The sequence below is a fragment of the Choloepus didactylus genome, chromosome 10 (genome assembly GCF_015220235.1).
Source record: "Choloepus didactylus isolate mChoDid1 chromosome 10, mChoDid1.pri, whole genome shotgun sequence".
In the NCBI taxonomy this organism is placed as follows: Eukaryota; Metazoa; Chordata; class Mammalia; order Pilosa; family Megalonychidae; genus Choloepus; species Choloepus didactylus.
Genome location: NC_051316.1, coordinates 29,705,732 through 29,728,885, shown reverse-complemented (window position 1 = coordinate 29,728,885; position 23,154 = coordinate 29,705,732). Strand labels below are relative to the sequence as shown.

Sequence of the window (23,154 nt, the reverse complement as noted above, 5' to 3'; positions counted from 1 at the left end):
CAGAACTTTTCCAAAGTAGATCAAGTCAATCAATACAAGGAATGTTGCTACTGATACTGATGGATTGTTACAAAATATGATTAATTAATATTTTCCACTATTTTCAATAGGAAATGTATTTTTAAAGTATCACATTTAATTTGTAAGGTCTATTTGTGGTAGGATTCTAGACGCAAAAGGTCATTGTTTTGATCTGTTACATGTCTGGGTTCTTATCTAAACCTGGTCAAAGAGACTAGCGATGATTTCAAGTTTAAGTATTAAATGCTTTATGTTTTGGGGAAACAAACATTATCAAGCAGCATCTTTAAATAGAGGACTTATCCTGAGCAAAGGTATTTCACATCTCAAATCATCGTTTATTTTTATGTAGTCTAATTTGGATTATTCTAGAATCAAGAACTTGAAAAGACCTTCAAGATCTATTAGCATCATTTTTCAGGTGAAGAAACCAAAGTCCAGTGAAATTAAGAGACTCCGTCAAGCTTACAGAGCTAAGCAGAGCTGGAACTGGAATCTGGGTCTTCCAATGACTAACCCAGTAGCCCTTCCTTCTCACACACAGCCTCTCAATTGTATATGTTCATCACATAAAGGGAAAAAATATTTAAGCCATCAGAGTCTGCTAACACACCGACTTCCACGAGGGGCCCCTGCAATGGTTATGTCAGCTGTTAATTCTGAATGACTTAGTCCTTTTACTTTTTATTTCAACCTTGATAGATAAAGGCCCACCCTTCAGATGATAGTGACCACTATCAACTACTGAGAAAAATTCAGGTTTGACTGTCTTTATTAGAAAGCTGATAATCTGTCATTACCGTCTTATATCTGCTCAGGCAGATCTCCTCCCAGAATCCTACCCAAGAAGGCTAATTCATCTCCATAACCTACAGGAAGATTTCCAGGTACTAGTAAAATTCCTCATAAATGAGCACATGGAATTTCTGAACTCTGCACACATGTATGTAACAGGGTCCCTCATCTTAAGAAAAGGCAACATTACAAAATGAAAATTTACGAAGTGTAATTCTTTGCTTTAGCAAATATTGTTATAGGCACCCTTAAAGTAGCTTGGGAAGTAAAATAGCTGTTAATATATGATTTGATCTATACAAATTCCATTTAAACACAATTTGGGGGGTAGGGCGTGTCTCTTTGCCCATTACAGAAAATAAGGTGCACATGTAAATACACAGACTTATTGGCCTGTGCTTCAAACCAATCACAACAAGGACCCCGGTGAGGTAGGGCCCACACTTACTTACCTCCCACCAGCCCAGCCAGGCCCCCCTGCCCAGAACCCACTTATTCCTACACCATGCTCAAAGGGTCCTGAGCTTTGGACGAGGTGCTGATTTAAGGTCATAAAGCCGGATATTGAGTGTATTCATTTAGGGATAATACTAATGTCTCAAAATGATGAGAAATTATGAGTCCAGTACTCAGTGGGCAAAGGGGTGGTTCTAAAAGCAACAGAAGATTGGTGTTTTCTGTCACTCACTTCAACAATCACACACTAAACATGATGTGTGCTAGGAGTGAGTGCTAAGCAGCGCATCAACACTACTATGGGCATGTGTCTACATGGGTGTAATTTGTATGCATACTTACACACATGTACACTCATGTGTTTCTCATCCAAATCCCAATCCAAACAAAGCAAAACCTCATTAATTTATACCATACCAGCTCAGAATTTTCAGTGATGTGGAGTGAAATGTGACTTTTACTGAATGCAAATTCACACTGAACATCACAATCTGGGATGCTAATATGTATGAAATACTACTTAGAATAATGGAAAACAACGCACATACGCTGAATTAAGAAGCATTCATATCTTATATCTTAGTTTCAGTCTATACAGAAATTTAAAATAATAATAACAAAGTTTCTGCAGGTGATATTTACAATTTTCATTAATTTAAGCAGGAGTCCTCTTACCTTTCCACAGAAACTTGATGTCAAACTAATGAGGTTTTCTTGTATCAACAGAACAATTAGGTTTTTAATGAGCAGATGCCAAATACTTTAGGTATTCCAATTTTAAAGCTTCCCATTACTTTTATAGAAGAAAAAAATGCTTAGAAATTGGGTTATCAGAATTTCAACTAAAACTTATTAACAAGGTGAAGAGTTCAAAATGTTTTCTATCAGAAAAAGACAGGGGGAAGGCACAGGAGGACACACTCAAGATTGAAAAAAGAGCCTTAAAAGACAATACACGTGCAAGAGAAATTAAGCAGAAATAGAACAAGTGAGAGAGGCTGATAAACATTTCTTAATTAAGTGTGCGTGTACTTTTTAAAACAAACTTTAGCAGCACCCAGGGTGCCCCAGCGACAGAAGCGGGTCTGTCCACGATCGTTTGCTATTAAACACACATGCCAGTCTGATTACGTACAATGCACAGTGAGGTTGACAGAATCTTGATCTTCTCCTACAATATTTTCTGCCACACAAGAGATTTGTTTTCCACTGTCATCAGATGAAATGTTAGTTATCCTTAAGGAGCCCTGTGTGTGGCTCGTTTCATTCTACAAATGAATTAACAGACAAAAATAATCTTTATTAGAATTGATCCCCAAGTGAGAAGATTTGGGGCTTCTTCTAACTAGAGAAACAAAACGTGTAACATTAGAGAAGGTTCCCTGCCTGAATTGGGCACAGGCAATGGAGTAAATCAGAAGTTAATCTATTTCTCTAGGTTTCAACTGCTTACTATGTAAAGTTGACTTAATCTTTGAATTCCTACCTACCTTCCTCCAAGGGAAAAGACAGCAAGGAGAGTCGCTCATCTTGCTCATGACGCCACAAAGAGCTCACTAGGGACATACAGACTCTCCAGTCTATTGGGTGTACATAACTCAAGTGCATTAATTAGTCTCTGTTAATTAAGAATCAATAGAAAGTAAATGCCAATCAACAATTTGCCTTAGATTTCTATGTGTGTCTCTATGAAACATTAAATGATCATCACTAGATTTAATACAATCTCCCGTTCTGAGACACTTGTCTCTCTATTAACACAAAGGCAAACACAAGCCTTACCATATGTTTGGAAACCAGATTACCAACATCCCAGTACAGATTGGGAACAGGATCGCCTGCAACGCTACAAGATAGCACGATAGACTTTCCTTCCTCCACAGTGAGGTTAGGCGCAGCTAAGTTTGCTGATGGCAAACCTGTGGAACAAGAGGTATAAATGGAGACATACACACATCGTTAGATGCAGTATCAAAATAACAGCAGTAAACAGAACACTCTTTATATTGCATGCTTTAAAATCAAGCATTATTCATTTTCTGAGACTGACTAATGTTGAACTGAAGAAGTACTAGGTTGATTTAATGGGGACCCCCAAAAAATGTTCAGTGATAAGATCTGGAAACAAATTTCACACATTTCTTGAAAATATTATTGCAGAATAACCTTTTGTTTAAAAAATACTATTTTATAGAACTATGCCTATTTTTTCTGTCCCACAATCACTAATCTAGTTTTTTTGCACATAAAAAGGCACTGATTTCTCCCCCTCTGCTTTTTATAGCCAAGAACACAAAAGCATTAGATGCATCTATTTTTTGTGAATAATTCTATTTTTGCTTTAAGTAAGTCTTATGAATCAGATCCACTACCAGACCTGATTTTAAAAGAGTCAGACAAGTGGAGAAAATGTAGTTTTTAAAACGTTTTTCAAAGACTTGAAACTTGAATCACCACAACGTTAGGATATTTCAAAGCTACAGAAATCATACTTAAACAACTTGGGTAAAATTGGTCATGCTCTTTCTGATATGATGAATAAAGTTATGTGGACTCTTACTCCAATGAAACATTCTTTATTTTGAAAAATCTGGAGAATGTATTTGCTATCTGATGAAATTTTGAACTTTAATTTCTGGAAAGCATCATTTTTACACTTTTATACTTCAAAAGCTAGCTTTTCTTTATTGATCCTGCTGTCACCTTTATTGGTTGTCCACACTGCAAACCACAAATAATTACAGTAATTTTTACATGAAGACAGGTCTCTGTGGGTAACAGTATATGTCAGGTCCTGCCACTCAGGCTGGTTAGTTCTTGGTATCAGAAACTCTGCTTGGGGCTGCATTCACCCCAAAAGCTGTGTCCCATGAAACAAGGATGCATTATTAACTCAGGAGTAACCCAGAAGTCAGAAAAGGCAATTCATCTTCGACAGCTGTTAAATTGCAACTCATCCACCCACCTGGCAGTTTCTGACCACCATCTGCACATTACTGTGCATAAACCCTTCTTTTATGGTGCAGCCCTCACTGACAAAAGCCTTGTGTTTTATTACTGAAATCAGACCAGAACAAAATTTGTAGAGTGCATGGCTCATGACATTCCCACCAGGGGGAAAGGGCTACAAAATGCAATCCCAGGATCCTAAGACCCAAGCTATCTAGGACAATAAAACATAGCAATGATCCAGAGGCCATGCAGTAAACAGAAACTAGCAGTGGAACATGAAGTCAAGAACTCTGGTCCATGGACCCCAGAGCTGGCTCCGACTAGCTCAGTGGGCTCAGGTGAGTCACTTCTCTCTCAATATGTTTCCTTCTCAATAAAACAAAGCAGTTCATTTAGAAGCTCCCTACATTCCATCTAGCTCTAATATTTGGTGATATAATATTCTACAATGACTGAACTTTCCAATTCGTTGTGAAATTCTCTAAACAAGATATAAGAAACGGGCTTATTGGTGGAAAAAACTCCTTGAAGTCAGTGGTCTGACCTAGGGGACTTAAAAAAAAAAAAGTATTTTATTTTGCTTTTATTTTTAAACTAGTCACCTAATTTGAAGAGTCTATAATTCTAAAAAAATTTGTGATGAAAAATATTCAAACTACTATGTGAAAACCAGTAGCCCCACCTCACCCATGCAGCACTATTTCCTGTTTTCCAGGCACTCGACTCATCTCTTTTAACTTCCTCTTTTGGTATGGATCTCCTCATCACTTAACACCACACTTATATTGCTACTTCTTGATGATCCTATTTCAGCATTCTTTATCTACTGATCTCCCACTATGGAAGCTGAGAACTAGGCTCACTTCCACACTGAATACCAGCCCTCCCCCACATGGCCATTCCACACTCAATACACTCTCCATCTTCACATCTTTCCATATGTTATGAAGTAAATCCTTTTTACAACTGAAGCATATAATATGTAATAATTACCATATTTCACAAATTTAAGACAACGTCAAGCGTAGGATGTTATACGTACAGCTAAAAAAAGAAAAACCAATGCCAAGTAAACTATGATGTGACACTGTCTTACCACTTGGACCTCCTATTATTTGGATGTTGGACCTTCTGAAAAGACATCTAATTTTATAATCCTTTCTGTCCCATTTTCACATCTTTTTGTCTATTTTCTCTATGTACAAGAAGATTTTTTCAGTTTTACCTTTCAAACCTTCTTTTGAGGTTTTCATTTGTTTGTATTTTTAGTGTCCAAGTCTCTTTTTTGTGCCTGACTTTCTTTTGTATAGCATCCTGTTTTTGTTTTATGGGTGTAAAATCTCTTCTGGGCTCGATGAGATATTAATTATAATTTCTTTTGACGTTTTCTTCTCTCCATACATATATTTTGTTTCTTGCAGCTTTTTTTCCTCTTTGGTTGTTTGGAGTTTGTCTTTCATATTATAAGCTTTTTATAAGCTTTTCTTATATATTTGGTGACCCTTGATTGTTCATACATCTTCAAGAATAGGATGTTGGAAACTTTGTGGAACTTTATCAACTGTCAGTTTCAGTGTAGGACAATATAACTGGCCTTTTAGTTAGGACACACCCAATGTCATTATCTTTAAATCATTTTTGGAGGACAGATTGGCTGAATTCTTCAGATGATACTCTTCCAGTCTCCTGCCTGGAGGTAGGAAAGGCTGGCAATCTCAATATCTAATATGTAAATCCCCCATTTTCTTTGTGGTTCCCACAACCTCATCCTAACCCTAACCCTAACCTCTACCTGGAGTTCCTCACAACCTCTGTTTTACCCTTCTTAAGAGAATAAACCTCCAGTTTTATTTGGGGGGGGAGGGGTGCAGACACCTGGCTGTATGGAATGAAAATGGGTTTAATTGCTTCTTACAGACTTTCAACCAATCTCCTGTGCCTGGCCTTACCTTCGCTCTCACTTCCTGAGCCCTGTAGTAGTACCACAGTATAAACTAAGTTTCCCCCTGGCATTCTCTGTTGCCAACTTGGTAGCCCTCATTCTCAGCCTTTAAATCTGTTACTACTCACCCATCTGCTTTCCAGTTTGCAAATTTTTGTACTTTGTTGACTCCTCTCCCATTTCCTTTGTCCTTATAGATTCATGTGCTGGTTCTGGAGGAGCCCTGGGGCAGGGGCCTACTGCAGTGCCTGTTTTCAGGATGACCCCCTCCATAGTCAGACTGCCCAATGGAGCGTGACGAGACGCCTCTTAGCACCCCAAGTACAAACCTATGGGATGAGTTTTCTACTCTTTATAATATCTAATAGTTTGCAAATTCTGCACAGAGGAAGGTTAAAATAAAGAGATTCTCAATAGGGAATGTTATGTCATAATCTTAATCTTCCCTATAAAATCAAATGTCATTTTGTTTTCTTCAAGCCTAAGCTTATATGATTAACAGCTCTAAAAATGTTTTGTTTAATTGCAGTAATAGTAATATTATCATTTATTGGGCATTTACTGAACCAGATACCCTTGCCTAGTGTGTTTAAATTATTGGGTTTTTTAAAATCCTTATGACTAATGAAGAATTTTGTCCTCATAATTAATGAAGAACATGAGTTTTGGAAAAATCAATGTTTTTCAAGGTCACTCAAGTACATGTAGACCTGGGATTTGAACCCCAAGCTCAGGGTCTTCACCACTGCACCTTACCACCTCCCCAGGTGGCACATAAACCTTTTGGCACAGACCATAAATATAATTGCATAGCAACGATCTAGGAATTTGGGTCAGGTAAAAAATAATTATGTGTCTATTTCTGAGGGAAGAGTTAGTCTTATTTATTTATAGTGAAATTGTATCACTCTGTCACAGCAGTTTCCAAAGGAATCTGTGCAAAACTGGCCAAGTCTAGATCTTTCAAATGTAAAGTCATCCACAAATGAGTAAGCATCTGACTCACATTAATTCTACAGCATTAATATGCTGGCCAAAGATTCAATAATGGAAAAAACAATCTGTACTTGAAATATCACTTGAGGTTTAATTAGCACAATAAAAATGAATTGGGTAGCATGAATAGCCAAGGCAGGATAAATCATTTGCCAGGCACTACTTCCTGGCTTAATAAGATTTGAAATCAGCACAAGTTCAGGGCAAATGCCCAGCAATGCTTCTGAGATCTCCTAGCACCCAGTAATGAGATACGATTCTAAGCATCATAGCCAGCTTCCTTGGAACTTGGGATTCCTTACCAGAGATAAGAGCTGACCAACTTCCCAGACAGACAGACACCTCCTTGTCAACATCTTCTGCCATGGATGGGCTTAGGAAAGACATGTGCTCCTGTAGACTTCAGGGGAAAATCATCAACTATCAATGCAATCACTGACAATCTCTTCACCAGGGCTCTGAAACTTTAATGTGCATATGAATCATCAGGGATGTTGTTAAAAATGTGGTAGGTCTGGGGTGGAGCCTGCAAGTTTGCATTTCTAACAGGTTCCCAGGTGGTGACATCACTGCGGTTCCATAGACCACACTCTGAAGAGTAAGGGTTTAGAAAACAGATACTGTACCGTTGATCAATAGACAACTAATTTTCTTCCATCTAACAGGGGCCTGAGCAGTTATCTAGCCCACCAACCTTCTCCCAAAGTGTGTTCTGTGAAACTCTAATTTCTTGAGGTGCTCTGGGAGAAAAAGGGTCTAAGTTAAAGAAACAAAAGAAAAAACAAAAACTATAGGAAACGCTTTTGGACATTCACAATACACATTACATATTAAAAGCTCTGAGAAATCCTGCTATAAGGGATCCATTTAATTTCCATTGATCTTACACTCCCCAAGCTTATTTGAATACATAAACATTTCCTTGGATTATGATGTATTGTTTTGGCTTAATTTCTTAATTTTTTATGTATTTTTTGAGATTCAAAAGTTTTATTTTTTCCATTTGATTTAGGAGGATTTTTTTTTATTAGACAAGTTTTGGGTTTACAGAACAACACTGCATAAAATATAGGATTCCTGTATACCACCACAAAATCAACACCTTTTTGTGTGTGACATTTGTTACAACTGATGATAACACATTCTGATAATCGTACTATTAATTAAAGTCCATAGTTTAACTTAGGATTTACTATTTGTGTAGTATAGTTCCATGGATTTTTTTTTAATTTTTATTGTTATGATATATGCAATCTAACACTTCCCCTTTTAATTATATTCAGATATCTATTTCAGTGCTGATAACTGCATTCACAATGTTGTACTACCATTACCACCATCCATTATCAAAACATTTCCATTATTCCAAATAAGCACCCTATACATTGTAAGCCTTAATTTCCATCTTCTAACCCCACCCTGTCCCCTGATAACCTATATTCTCAATTCTGACTTTATGAGTATGCTTTTCCTAATTATTTCGAATCAGTGAGATCTTATAATATTTGTTATTTTGTGTCTCGCTTATTTCACTCAACATGATGTCTTCCAGGTTCATCCATGTTGTCGCATATATCAGGACTTCATTCCTTTGTAGAGCTGAATAAATCTGTTATATGTATATACCAATTTTATTTATCCTTTCATTCATCAGTTGATGGGCATTGGGTTGCTTCCATCTTTTGGAAATTGTGAATAATGCCACTATTAATATCAATGTGCAAATATCTGTTCAAGTCCCCGTTTTCAATTATTTTGGGTATCTACCTAGAAGTGGGATGGTCAGGTCTTATGGTAGTTCTATACTTAGCTTTCTAAGGAATCACCAAACTGTCTTCCACAGCGGCTTCACCATTTTACATTGCCACCAGCAATGAGTGAGTGTTCCTATTTCTCTGCAGCCTCTCCAATATGTGTTATTTTCCTTTTCTTTTTTTAATAGCAGCCATTCTAATGACGTGAAATGGTAGCTTGTGGTTTGGGTTTGCATTTCCCTCATGGTTAATGATATTGAGCATCTTTTCATGTGCTTTCTAGACATTCTTATACCTTCTTCGGAGAGATATCTGTTCAGGTCTTTTGCCCATTTTTTGATAAGGATGTTTGTCTTTTTAATTGTGAAGTTGAATGATTTCTTTATATATTATGAATATTAATCCTTTATCAGACATGTGGTTTCCAAATATTTTCTCCCATTATGAAGGTGGTTGTTTTACTTTCATGATAAAGTCCTTTGAGGAATAAAAGATTTTTATTTTAATGAGGTCCCATTTATCTATTTTTCTTTTGCTGCTTGTGCTTTGGGTATAAATCTAAGAAACCACTGCCTAACACAAGGTCCTGAAGGTGCATCGCTAGGTTTTCTTCTAGGAGTTTGATAGTTCTAGTTCTTATATTAAAGTTTTTGATCCATTTTGGGTTGATTTTTGTATGTAGAGTATGGTAGGAGACCTCCTTCTTTATTCTGCAAATGAAAATCCAGTTTTCACAGCACCGTTTGTTAAAACAGCTATTCTTTCCAAGTTGAGTGGCCTTTACCACATTGTCAAACATCAGTTGGCCATAAACGTGAGGGTTGATTTCTGAGCTCTCAATTGAATTCCATTGGTTTATATGTCTGTCATTGTACCAGTACCATGCTGTTTTCATCACTGTGACTTGGGAATAAGTTTTGAGATTGGAAAGCATGAGTCCTACAACTTCATTCTTCTTTTTCAAGTTCACTTTAGCTATTCAGGGCCACTTATACTTCCATATAAATTTGATGACTGGCTTTTCCATTTCTGCAAAGAAGGTTGTTGGAATTTTCATTGGGATTGCATCAAATCTATAAATTGCTTTGGGTAGTATTGAGATCTTAATGATATTTAGTGTTCCAATCCATGAACACGGACTGTCCTTTCATTTATTTAGATCTTTGATTTCTTTTAGCAATGTTTTGTGGTTTTCTGTGTACAAGTCCTTTACATTCTTTGTTAGATTTATTCCTAGAAATTTGATTCTTTTAGTTGCTATTGTGAATGGATTTTTTTCTTGATTTCTTCTTCTGATTGTTCATTGTTTGTGTATAGAAACACTACTGATTTGGGGTTTTGATCTTATACCCAGCCACTTTGCTGAATTCACGTATTAAGTCAAGGAGCTTTGTTACAGATTTGTCAGGATATTCTGTATATAGGTTCATATCACCTGCAAATAGGGAAAGTTTTACTTCTTTCTTTCCAATTTGGATGACTTTTATTTCTTTTTCTTGCCCAATTGCTCTGGCAGGGACTTCCAGTACAATGTTCAATAACAGAGGTGACAATGGGGATCTTGCCTTGTTCCTCAGAGGGAAAGATTTCAGTATTTCACTATGAAGTAGGATGTTCACTGCAGGCTTTTCATATATGCCCTTTATCATGTTGAGGAAGTTTCCTTCTATGCCTAGTGTTCCAAGTATTTTTATCAAGAAAGGGTGCTCTATTTTGTCAAATGCTTTTTCTGCATCAATTGAGAAGATCCTGTGGCTTTTTTCCTTCATTCTGTTATTGTGGTGTATTATATTAATTGATTTTCTTATGTTGAACCAACCTTGCATATCCATGATAAATCCCACCTGATCATGGTGTATAATTCTTTTTAATATGCTGTTGGATTCAAGTTTGCTAGCATTTTGTTGAGGATTTTTGCATTTATTTTCATACAAGGTATTGTCTGTAGTTTTCTTTTCTTGAGGTATCTCTATCTGGCTTTGGCATGAGGATGATGTTGGTGTCATGGAATGAGTTAGCCTGTGCTCCCTCCCCTTCAATCTTCATGGAAGAGTTTGAGCAGAATTGGAGCTATGTCTTCTTCAAATGTTTGATAGAATTGCCCTGTGAAGCCATCTGGTCCTGGGTTTTTCTTTGGTGGGAGGGTTTTGATTATTAATTCACTCTTTTTATTAGTAATTGGTTTGATAAGATCTTCTATTTCTTTTTGAGTCAAGATAGGTAGTTTGTGTGTTTCTAAAAATTTGTCCATTTCATCTAAGTTATCTAATTTGTTGGCATACAGGTGTTCATAGCATCCTCTTATGACACTTTTTATTTCAGTGGTGTTAGTAATGTCCCTCTTCTCATTTCTAATTTTCATTATTTGTACCCACTTTCTTTTTTATTTTGTCAGTCAAAATAAAGTTTTGTTGATTTTATTGATCTTTTCAAAGAACCAATTTTAGTTTTGCTGTGTTTTTTTTTTTCTATTTCATTTATCTCTAATCTTTGGTGTTTACTTCCTACTGCTCACTTAGGGTTTAGTTTGCTCTTCTTTTCTAGTTCTTCCAGTTTTGAGGTTAGATATATAATTTGATGTCTTTCTTCTTTTTTAACATAAGCATATAGAGCTATAAATTTCCCTCTCAGCACTGCCTTAGCTGCATTCCATAAGTTTTGGTATGCTGTATTTTCATTTTCCTTCACCTCAGGATATTTCCTAATTTCTCTTCTGATTTTGTCTTTAACCCATTGGTTATTTAAGAGTATGTTGTTGGGGGTGGGGCAAGATGGCGGACTGGTGAGGTGTATGTTTTAGTTACTCCTCCAGGAAAGTAGGTAGAAAGCCAGGAACTGCGTGGACTGGACACCACAGAGCAATTTGACTTTGGGCATACTTCATACAACACTCATGAACACGTCGAACTGCTGAGATCAGCAAAGTCTGTAAGTTTTTGCGGCCAGGGGACCCGCGCCCCTCCCTGCCAGGCTCAGTCCCGTGGGAGGAGGGGCTGTCAGCTCCGGGAAGGAGAAGGGAGAACTGCAGTGGCGGCTCTTATCGAAAACTCATTCTACTGATCCAAATTCCAATCATAGATAGACTGAGACCAGACACCAGAGAATCTGAGAGCAGCCACCCCAGCAGAGAGGAGATAGCGATAGCAAGAAACAGCAAGGAAAGCCCAAAAAGAAAAGTGGCAGCTTTTTTGGAGTTCTGGTGAACATAGAAAGGGGAAGGGCAGAGCTCAGGCCCTGAGGCGCATATGCAAATCCCGAAGAAAAACTGATCTCTCTGCCCCCTGGACTTTTCCTTAATGGCCCTAATTGCTTTTTCTCTTAGCATTTCAATAACCCATTAGATCTGTGAGGAGGGCCCTTTTTTTTTTTTTTTTTACCTTTTTTTTCTTTTTCTAAAACAATTACTTTAAGAAGCCCAATACAGAAAGCCTCAAAGACTTGCAACTTGGGCAGGTCAAGACAAGAGCAGAACTAAGAGAGCTCTGAGACAAAAGGCAATAATCCAGTGGCTGAGAAAATTCCCTAAACACCACACTTCCCAAGAAAAGGGGGGTATCCGCTCAGCACACTGGGAGCCTCCCTACACAACCCTGCAGCCCTGGGGGTACGGCACTCACCTGTGACATAGCACAGTCATCCCTCAACAGAGGACCAGGGGGTGCACAGCCTGGAAGAGGGACCCACTCCCAAGTCTCAGGGGCCATACCAAGGACTTGTGGGTCAGTGGAAGAGACAAACTGTGGCAGGACTGAACTGAAAGATTAGACTATTGCAGCAGCTTTAAATCTCCAGGAACACCGGGGAGATTTGATTGTTAGAGCCACCCCCTCCCTGCCCAGACACACGCCCCATATACAGGGTGGGCAATACCAACTACACATGCAAGCTTGGTATACCAATTGGACCCCACAAGACTCACTCCCCCACTCATCACAAAGGCAAAGTGGGGGAGAACTGGCTTGAGGGGAACAGATGGCTCATGGACGCCACCAGCTGGTTAGTTAGAGAAAGTGTACTCCACGAAGCTGTAGATCAGACAAATTAGAGAGAAGGATTTCAATTGGTCTACAATCCTAAAAGAACCCTATCAAGTTAAGCAAATGCCAAGAGGCCAAAAACAACAGAAAATTTTAAAGCATATGAAAAAACCAGAAGATATGGATAACCCAAGCCCAAGCACCCAAATCAAAAGATCAGAGGAGATACAGAACCTAGAGCAACTAATCAAACAACTAAAGATGAATGATGAGACCATAGTGTGGGATATAAAGGACATGAAGAAGAGCATGGTACAGGATATAAAGGACATCAAGAAGACCCTAGAAGAGCATAAAGAAGACACTGCAAGACTAAATAAAAAAACAGATGATCTTATGGAAATTAAAGAAACTGTTGACCAAATTAAAAAGATTCTGGATACTCATAGTACAAGATTAGAGGAAGTTGAACAACGAATCAGTGACCTGGAAGATGACAGAACGGAAAATGAAAGCACAAAAGAAAGAATGGGGAAAAAAATTGAAAAAATCAAAATGGACCTCAGGGAGATGACAGATAATATAAAATATCCAAATATAAGACTCATTGGTGTTCCAGAAGGGGAAGAAAAGGGTAAAGGTCTAGGAAGAGTATTCAAAGAAATTGTTGGGGAAAACTTCCTAAATCTTCTAAACACCATAAATGCACAAATCATAAGTGCCCAGCGAACTCCAAATAGAATAAACCCAAATAAACCCACTCTGAGACATATTCTGAACACATTGTCAAATATGGAAGAGAAGGAGCAAGTTCTGAAAGCAGCAAGAGAAAAGCAATTCACCACATACAAAGGAAACAGCATCAGACTAAGTAGTGACTACTCAGCAGCCACCATGGAGGCGAGAAGGCAGTGGCACGACATATTTAAAATTCTGAGTAAGAAAAGTTTCCAAACAAGAATACTTTATCCAGCAAAGCTCTCCTTCAAATTTGAGGGACAGCTTAAATTTTTCACACACAAACAAATGCTGAGAGAATTTGCTAACAAGAGACCTGCCCTACTTCAGATACTAAAGAGAGACCTACAGACAGAGAAACAAAGAAAGGAGAGAAAGACATTGAGAAAGGTTCAATAGTAAAGAGATTCGGTATGGGTACATTAAAGGATATTAATAGAGAGAGGGTAAATACATATGACAAACATAAACCAAAGGATAAGATGGATGATTCAAGAAATGCCTTCATGGTTATAACGTTGAATGTAAATGGATTAAACTCCCAAATTAAAAGATATAGATTTACAGAATGGATCAAAAAAAATGAACCATCAATATGCTGCATAGAAGAGACTCATCTTAGACACAGGGACACAAAGAAATTGAAAGTGAAAGGATGGAAAAAAATATTTCATGCCAGCTACAGCCAAAAGAAAGCAGGTGTAGCAATATTAATCTCAGATAAAATAGACTTTAAATGCAGGGATGTTTTGAGAGACAAAGAAGGCCACTACATACTAATAAAAGGGGAAATTCAACGAGAAGAAATAACAATCATAAATGTTTATGCACCCAATCAAGGTGCCACAAAATACATGAGAGAAACACTGGCAAAACTAAAGGAAGCAATTGATATTTCCACAATAATTGTGGGAGACTTTAACACATCACTCTCTCCTATGGATAGATCAACCAGACAGAAGACCAATAAGAAAATTGAAAACCTAAACAATCTGATAAATGAATTGGATTTAACAGACATATACAGAACATTACATCCCAAATCACCAGGGTACACATTCTTCTCTAGTGCTCATGGAACTTTCTCCAGAATAGATCAAATGCTGGGACATAAAACAAGGCTCAATAAATTTAAAAAGATTGAAATTATTCAAAGCACATTCTCTGACCACAATGGAATACAACTAGAAGTCAATAACCATCAGAGACTTAGAAAATTCACAAATACCTGGAGGTTCAACAACACACTCCCAAACAATCAGTGGGTTAAAGAAGAAATAGCAAGAGAAATTGCTAAATATATAGAGATGAATGAAAATGAGAACACCACATACCAAAACCTATGGGATGCAGCAAAAGCAGTACTGAGGGGGAAATTTATAGCACTAAACGCATATATTAAAAAACAAGAAAGAGCCAAAATCAAAGAACTAATGGATCAACTGAAGAAGCTAGAAAATGAACAGCAAACCAATCCTAAACCAAGTACAAGAAAAGAAATAACAAGGATTAAAGCAAAAATAAATGACATAGAGAACAAAAAAAACAACAGAGAGGATAAATAATACCAAAAGTTGGTTCTTTGAGAAGATCAACAAGATTGACAAGCCCTAGCTAGACTGACAAAATCGAAAAGAGAGAAGACCCATATAAACAAAATAATGAATGAGAAAGGTGACATTACTGCAGATCCTGAAGAAATTAAAAAAATTATAAGAGGATACTATGAACAACTGTATGGCAACAAACTGGATAATGTAGAGGAAATGGACAATTTCCTGGAAACATATGAACAACCTAGACTGACCAGAGAAGAAACAGAAGACCTCAACCAACCAATCACAAGCAAAGAGATCCAATCAGTCATCAAAAATCTCCCCACAAATAAATGCCCAGGGCCAGATGGCTTCACAGGGAATTCTACCAAACTTTCCAGAAAGAACTGACACCAATCTTACTTAAACTCTTTCAAAACATCAAAGAAAATGGAACACTACCTAACTTATTTTATGAAGCTAACATCAATCTAATACCAAAACCAGGCAAAGATGCTACAAAAAAGGAAAACTACTGGCCAATCTCCCTAATGAATATAGATGCAAAAATCCTCAACAAAATATTTGCAGATCGAATCCAAAGACACATTAAAAAAAATCATACACCATGACCAAGTGGGGTACATTCCAGGCATGCAAGGATGGTTCAACATAAGAAAATCAATCAATGTATTACAACACATTAACAAATCAAAAGGGAAAAATCAAATGATCATCTCAATAGATGCTGAAAAAGCATTCGACAAAATCCAACATCCCTTTTTGATAAAAACACTTCAAAAGGTAGGAATTGAAGGAAACTTCCTCAATATGATAAAGAACATATATGAAAAACCCATAGCCAGCATAGTACTCAATGGTGAGAGACTGAAAGCCTTCCCTCTAAGATCAGGAACAAGACAAGGATGCCCGCTATCACCACTATTATTCAACATTGTGCTGGAAGTGCTAGCCAGGGCAATCCGGCAAGACAAAGAAATAAAAGGCATCCAAATTGGAAAAGAAGAAGTAAAACTGTCATTGTTTGCAGATGATATGATCTTATATCTAGAAAACCCTGAGAAATCGACGATACAGCTACTAGAGCTAATAAACAAATTTAGCAAAGTAGCGGGATACAAGATTAATGCACATAAGTCAGTAATGTCTCTATATGCTAGAAATGAACAAACTGAAGAGACACTCAAGAAAAAGATACCATTTTCAAGAGCAACTAAAAAAATCAAGTACCTAGGAATAAACTTAACCAAAGATATAAAAGACCTATACAAAGAAAACTACATAACTCTACTAAAAGAAATAGAAGAGGACCTTAAAAGATGGAAAAATATTCCATCTTCATGGATAGGAAGGCTAAATGTCATTAAGATGTCAATTTTACCCAAACTCATCTACAGATTCAACGCAATCCCAATCAAAATTCCAACAACCTACTTTGCAGACTTGGAAAAGCTAGTTATCAAATTTATTTGGAAAGGGAAGATGCCTCGAATTGCTAAAGACACTCTAAAAAAGAAAAACGAAGTGGGAGGACTTACACTCCCTAACTTTGAAGCTTATTATAAAGCCACAGTTGTCAAAACACCATGGTACTGGCACAAAGATAGACATATAGATCAACAGAATCGAATTGAGAATTTGGAGATAGACCCCCAGATCTATGGCCGACTGATTTTTGATAAGTCCCCCAAAGTCACTGAACTGGGTCATAATGGTCTTTTCAACAAATGGGGCTGGGAGAGTTGGATATCCTTATCCAAAAGAATGAAACAGGACCCCTACCTCACACCCTACACAAAAATTAACTCAAAATGGATCAAAGATCTCAATATAAAAGAAAGTGCCATAAAACTCCTAGAAGATAATGTAGGAAAACATCTTCAAGACCTTGTATTAGGCGGCCACTTCCTAGACTTTACACCCAAACAACAAGCAACAAAAGAAAAAATAGATAAATGGGAACTCCTCAAGCTTAGAAGTTTCTGTACCTCAAAGGAATTTCTCAAAAAGGTAAAGAGGCAGCCAACTCAATGGGAAAAAATTTTTGGAAACCATGTTTCTGACAAAAGACTGATATCTTGCATATATAAAGAAATCCTACAACTCAATGACGATAGTTCAGATAGCCCAATTATAAAATGGGCAAAAGATATGAAAAGACAGTTCTCTGAAGAGGAAATACAAATGGCCAAGAAACACATGAAAAAATGTTCAGCTTCACTAGCTATTAGAGAGATGCAAATTAAGACCACAATGAGATACCATCTCACACCAATTAGAATGGCTGCCATTAAACAAACAGCCATTGTTTGTTTAATGGCTGGAGGGAATGTGGAGAAATTGGAACTCTTATTCATTGTTGGTGGGACTGTACAATGGTTCAGCCATTCTGGAAGTCAGTCTGGCAGTTCCTTAGAAAACTAGATATAGAGTTACTATTTGACCCAGCGATTGCACTTCTCGGATTATACCCAGAAGATTGGAAAGCAGTGACACAAACAGATATCTGCACACCAATGTTCATAGCAGCATTATTCACAATTGCCAAGAGATGGAAACAACCCAAATATCCTTCAACAGATGAATAGATAGATAAAATGTGGAATATAAACACGATGGAATACTACACGGCAGTAAGAAGGAACGATGTTGTGAAACATATGACAACATGGATGAACCTTGAAGACATAATGCTGAGCGAAATAAGCCAGGCACAAAAAGACAAATATTATATGCTACCACTAATGTGAACTTTGAAAAATGTAAAACAAATGGTTTATAATGTAGAATGTAGGGGAACTAGAGATCGAGAGTAATTAAGGAAGGGGGGACAATAATCCAATAAGAACAGATAAGCTATCATGGGTAAATTTAACATTCTGGGAATGCCCAGGAATGACTATTGTCTGTTAATTTCTGATGGGTATAGTAGGAACAAGTTCACAGAAATGTTGCTATATTAGGTTACTTTCTTGGGGTAGAGTAGGAGCATGCTGGAAGTAAAGTAGTTAGCTTAGGTTAGTTGTCTTTTTCTTCCTCCCTTGTTATGGTCTCTTTGAAATGTTCTTTTATTATATGTTTTTTAAAATTTTTTTTATTTTTTTTATTTTTCATACAGTTGATTTAAAAAAAAAGTTAAAAAAAAAGGAAAAAATATGCAGAGCCCCCTTGAGGAGCTAGTGGAGAATGCAGGGGTATTGGCCTGCCCCACTGTGATGGTTGCTAACATGCCCACAGACATAGGGGACTGGTGGTTTGATGGATTGAGCCCTCTACCACAGGATTTGCCCTTGGGAAGACTGTTGCTGCAAAGGAGAGGCTAGGCCTCCCTATAATTGTGCCTAAGAGCCTCCTCCCGAATGCCTCTTTGTTGCTCAGATGTGGCCCTCTCTCTCTAGCTAAGCCAACTTGAAAGGTGAAATCACTGCCCTCCCCCCTACGTGGGATCAGACACCCGGGGGAGTGAATCTCCCCGGCAATGTGGAATATGACTCCCAGGGAGGAATGTAGACCCAGCATCATGGGATGGAGAACATGTTCTTGACCAAAAGGGGGATGTGAATGGAAATGAAATAAGCTTCAGTGGCAGAGATTCCAAAAGGAGCCGAGAGGTCACTTTGGTGGGCACTCTTACGTACAATATAGACAACCCTTTTTAGGTTCTAATGAATTGGGGTAGCTGGTGGTAGATACCTGAAACTATCAAACTACAACCCAGAACCCATGAATCTTGAAGACAATTGTACAAAAATGTAGCTTCTGAGGGGTGACAGTGGGATTGGGAAAGTCATAAGGACCACAATCCCCTTTGTCTAGTTTATGGATGGATGAGTAGAAAAATAGGGGAAGGAAACAAACAAACAAACAAACAAACAAAGGCACCCGGTGTTCTTTTTTACTTTAATTGCTCTTTTTCACTTTAATTATTATTCTTGTTATTTTTGTGTTTGTGGTAATGAAGGCATCAGGGATTGATTTTGGTGATGAATGTACAACTATGTAATGGTACTGTGAACAATCGAATGTATGATTTGTATTATATGACTGCGTGGTATGTGAATATATCTCAATAAAATGAATATTAAAAAAAGAGTATGTTGTTTAATTTCTACATGTTTGTGAATTTTCCATTTCTCCCTCTGTTTCTGATTTCTAGCTTCATTCCACTGTGGTCAGAAAAAATACACTGTATGATTTCAATATTTTTTAATTAATTGACACTGTTTTGTGACCCAACATATGGTCTCTACTGGAGAATGATCCTTGTGCACTTGATAAGAATGTGTATTCTGTCTTTGTTGGGTGCAGTGATCTATATATGTCTATTAGGTCTAGTAGGTTTAGTGTTATCATTCAAGTTCTCTACTTCCTTACTGAACTTTTGATGAAATGTTCTATCCATGACTGAGAGTGGTGTGTTAAAGTCTCCTACTACTAATGCAGAACCATCAATTTCTCCCTTCAAATCTGTCAGTATTTGCTTTTTATACTTTGAGGCTCTGCTGTTAGGTGCATATATATTTATAATTGTTACATCTTCCTGCTGAATTGCCCCCTTTATCAGTATGTAATGACCACTTTGTCCCTCTTAACTGTTTCTGACTTAAAGTCTTTTTTATCCAATATTAGTACAGCCACCCCACCTCTCTTTTGGTTACTACATGCATGGTATATAGTATTACCCTCAGCCTACTAGTAACTTTGACAGGTGAGTATCTTGCAGACAGAATATTGTTGGGTCATGTTTTTCCATCCATTATACCAATGTCTGCCTTTTGACTGGAGTTTAATCTATTTATATTTAAAGTCACTACTGGTATACATGACTTTCCTCTGACATTTTGCTATTTAGCCTTTGCAGGCTTATACCTTTTTGTCCCACAATTCCAGTAAAGCCTACATTTATATTTATTTGCTTTTTTGTGTTGTACCATATTGAGCGTCTTCTCATTTCTATCTGGATAAATTTTTCATCCATTTTCCTTATGGTTACCATGGGGTTAAAATGTAATGTCCTAAATATATAACAATCACATCTGGTTTGATACCAACTTAACTTCAACAGCACGCACATATACTTTTCCCATACCCATCTGCCCCTCACCATTTTTTTTTACTTGTTACCACTTACATCTTTGTACATTTATGTCCAAAAACCTAGATTTATCATTAACTTTTTATGCATTTGCATTTAAGCACCTGCCTTGTCTGGGTCAGGTCCCTTTAGCATTGCTTGTAAGACAGGTCTAGTGATGAACTCCCTTAGCTTTTGTTTATCTGAGAATGTCTTAATCTCTCCCTCATTTTTCAAAAAAAGTCTTGCTGAATATAAAATTCCTGGCTGGCTGCTGTCTTCTTTCAACACTCGAAGTATTTCAACGCACTGCCGTCTTGCCTCCATGGTTTCTGATGAGAAATCAGAACTCATTCTAATGGGACTCCCTTGTATGTATCATGTTGTTTTTCTCTTGCAGCTTTCAGAACTCCCTCCTTGTCCTCTGGATTTGGTAGTGTAATCAGTGTATGATGGAGTATATTTTTCTTCATTTTCATCCTGTTTGGTGTTCTCAGAGCTTCTTGAATATACATATTCACATCTTTTGCTAAACTTGTTAAATTCCCTGTCATTATTTTTTTAACTATTCCTCTGCTCCTTTCTTTCTTCTCCTTCTGGGACTCCCATAATGCATATATTAGTGTGCCTGATGGTGTCCTATAGCTATCTTAAGCTATTTTCACTTTTAGTATTTCTTTTTTCTTTCTGCTTCTCAGTCTGACTCATTTCGAGTGTCTTGTCTTCAAGTTCAATGATTCTTTCTTCTACCAGCTTCAATCTGCTCTTGGCACCCTCCTGAACATTCTTCATTTCAGTTATTGTGATCATCAACTCCAGTACTTCTGTTTGACTCCTCTTTAAAATTTCTATCTCTTTACCTGGACTCTCATATTGTTCATTCATTGTTTTCCTGGTATTTTTCCTGTTTAGATTTTTCTCTGTACTTTCTTTCATCTCCTTGAGCATTTTTAAGATCATTTTTTTAAAGGCTTTGTTCAGTATGTCCACATTCTCATCTTCTTTGTTGGTGTTTTCCGTATTTTTATCCTCTTCTCTTAGATGGGCCATCATTTTCTGTTTCTTATCTTTCACTCTTCTGTTGCACACCATACATTTGAAGATTTTAAAATGTTAACTTTGGGAATTACTCCCTGGGACATCTATTTCTTGGTTTTGTAACCAGTTGGTGATAAGGCAGATCTTCTTGAGCTTCAGCCTTCCAATCAAGAAGGTCTGCCTAAGGCGAATGCAGTATGTAGGTTTTCCCTGTCTTACTCTTTCTGGTCCTGGGATTTTGCTTTGTGTTTACAGGAGTTTGGTTGTCCCCTCTGTTTCCCATGAGACTGACCTCCCTCTCCCAGGTATTTGATGCTGGCAGGCCTTTTGCACTTCTTTTGTTGCTACTTTTGTCTGGAAGGCAAACTCTGGGAGAAGGGTCACCCCAGAGAGGACTTTTCCAAGTCAGTCTTTCTCAGCCAAAACAGGACCAGGGACCCACAAAGGAGGTGCTGAGTATCTCCAAAGTGCCCTGGGGAGGGGCTCAGAAAGGCCTCCAAAATGTCCCCAAAGCTGAGCTTTCCTGGCCTGCCCAGCAAATACAGTCTTTCAGCTAATTGTCCCCTGCAGCCCTGAGGAAGTGCTGTGTTTTTGAATCGCCACTGCCATCACCTTTGTCTGGGGAAGCTGAAACAATGCCTGCCCCTGCCTTTGACTGGGTCAGGTCAAAACAATAGCTGCCTTACAGCCAGGAACCAGCTATTAGCTATCAGAATTTGCTAATGAAAAGCTATGATCAGCAAGTGGCCATGCCCACCCACCTCTTCTTGGCGATGAGGATTCTTATGTCCTTCTGTCACCAGCAGCTAGCCAGGGACTGGACCCCATGATAGTGGGGATGGACACCAGTAGCTGCTGGGCAGAGAGAACAATTTACCTGCCTCTTCCTCCAGCTCTTCGCTGGATGCTGTACAGTGTTTTTCTGCCCTCTGGGGATTCAAAATGATTGCTTCAAGTCATTTCTGCCTGTTTAATAGTTATTCTGATGGGAGGACTGAGTCCTGGAGCTCTCTACTCTGCCACCTTCCCCAGAAGTCTGGCTTTATTTTTATCCAAAGGAATTTTCTGAAATATTAGGTATATATGTATATATAAATTCATATGTAAAATACATTTAAAGGTAAAGATTCATATTGACAATAGCAAAGACATTAATAGCCAATACATTATGTACTTAAGATGTGCTAGACCCCATCTTCAGTATTTTCTATATATTATCTTATTGGTTATCCATACATCCCTAGAAGTAGGTGACAATGGCATCTTTATTCCCAAATGAAGAAATTACAGTTCATCAAGCACTGCAACTAAACAGCTAGTTAAGTGGTAGCTGACCCTGGCTCACATCCATCAGCCCATGACCTTAGCCACTAGCCTGATCGGCTGCCTCTTGGCTGGGATCACCCATGCAGCCCTTCCCACCCATCAGCACACTCTTCTCTAGAGTTAACCAGACTGACCAGTCCTTCAACCATGGATTCAAAGCGTGTATCTTAGCCTTACAGTAAATGAGGAAAACTAACCTCTCATCATCTGAGATTATTAAATAAGCTTTGTGATCAATGAGATGGATCAATTTGGGTTTTGCTTTTCAATTTTCACCAGTAAGTCTGGACTGGGCTCTTTTTCATCCAGTTTTTGTGATTCTGAGCCCTGTTCACTTCATGAAGGATCATCAGACTGAGCATATAAACACATGCATGTGGATTATTATTTAGTTTGCTCTCTTTCTCTTCTCCTCTCATTTCTTTTTGTGCATTCATAAAGAACTTAGAGCAAATAAAGAGTTGAAATATCCCTTAATTCTCTCTCAACAGAACATTAAAAGTCCATAACCTTTCCCTCTGCCCTTTTA

The 23,154-nt window shown here is 37.7% G+C and overlaps 1 protein-coding gene across 3 annotated transcripts in view; it reads right to left on the bottom strand.

Annotated features, from left to right (window-relative positions):
• The window catches only part of NTRK2 (neurotrophic receptor tyrosine kinase 2), a 365,369-nt gene that overhangs the window by 299,595 nt on the left and 42,620 nt on the right, over positions 1–23,154 (bottom strand). For all 3 annotated transcript variants that reach the window (XM_037797551.1, XM_037797552.1, XM_037797553.1), the window contains exons 6-7: positions 3,055–3,191; positions 2,408–2,540 (exon numbers count right to left, since the gene is read on the bottom strand). In XM_037797551.1, coding sequence (XP_037653479.1) covers positions 2,408–2,540; positions 3,055–3,191 — 270 coding nt within the window. The remainder of the gene's footprint in view (positions 1–2,407; positions 2,541–3,054; positions 3,192–23,154) is intronic.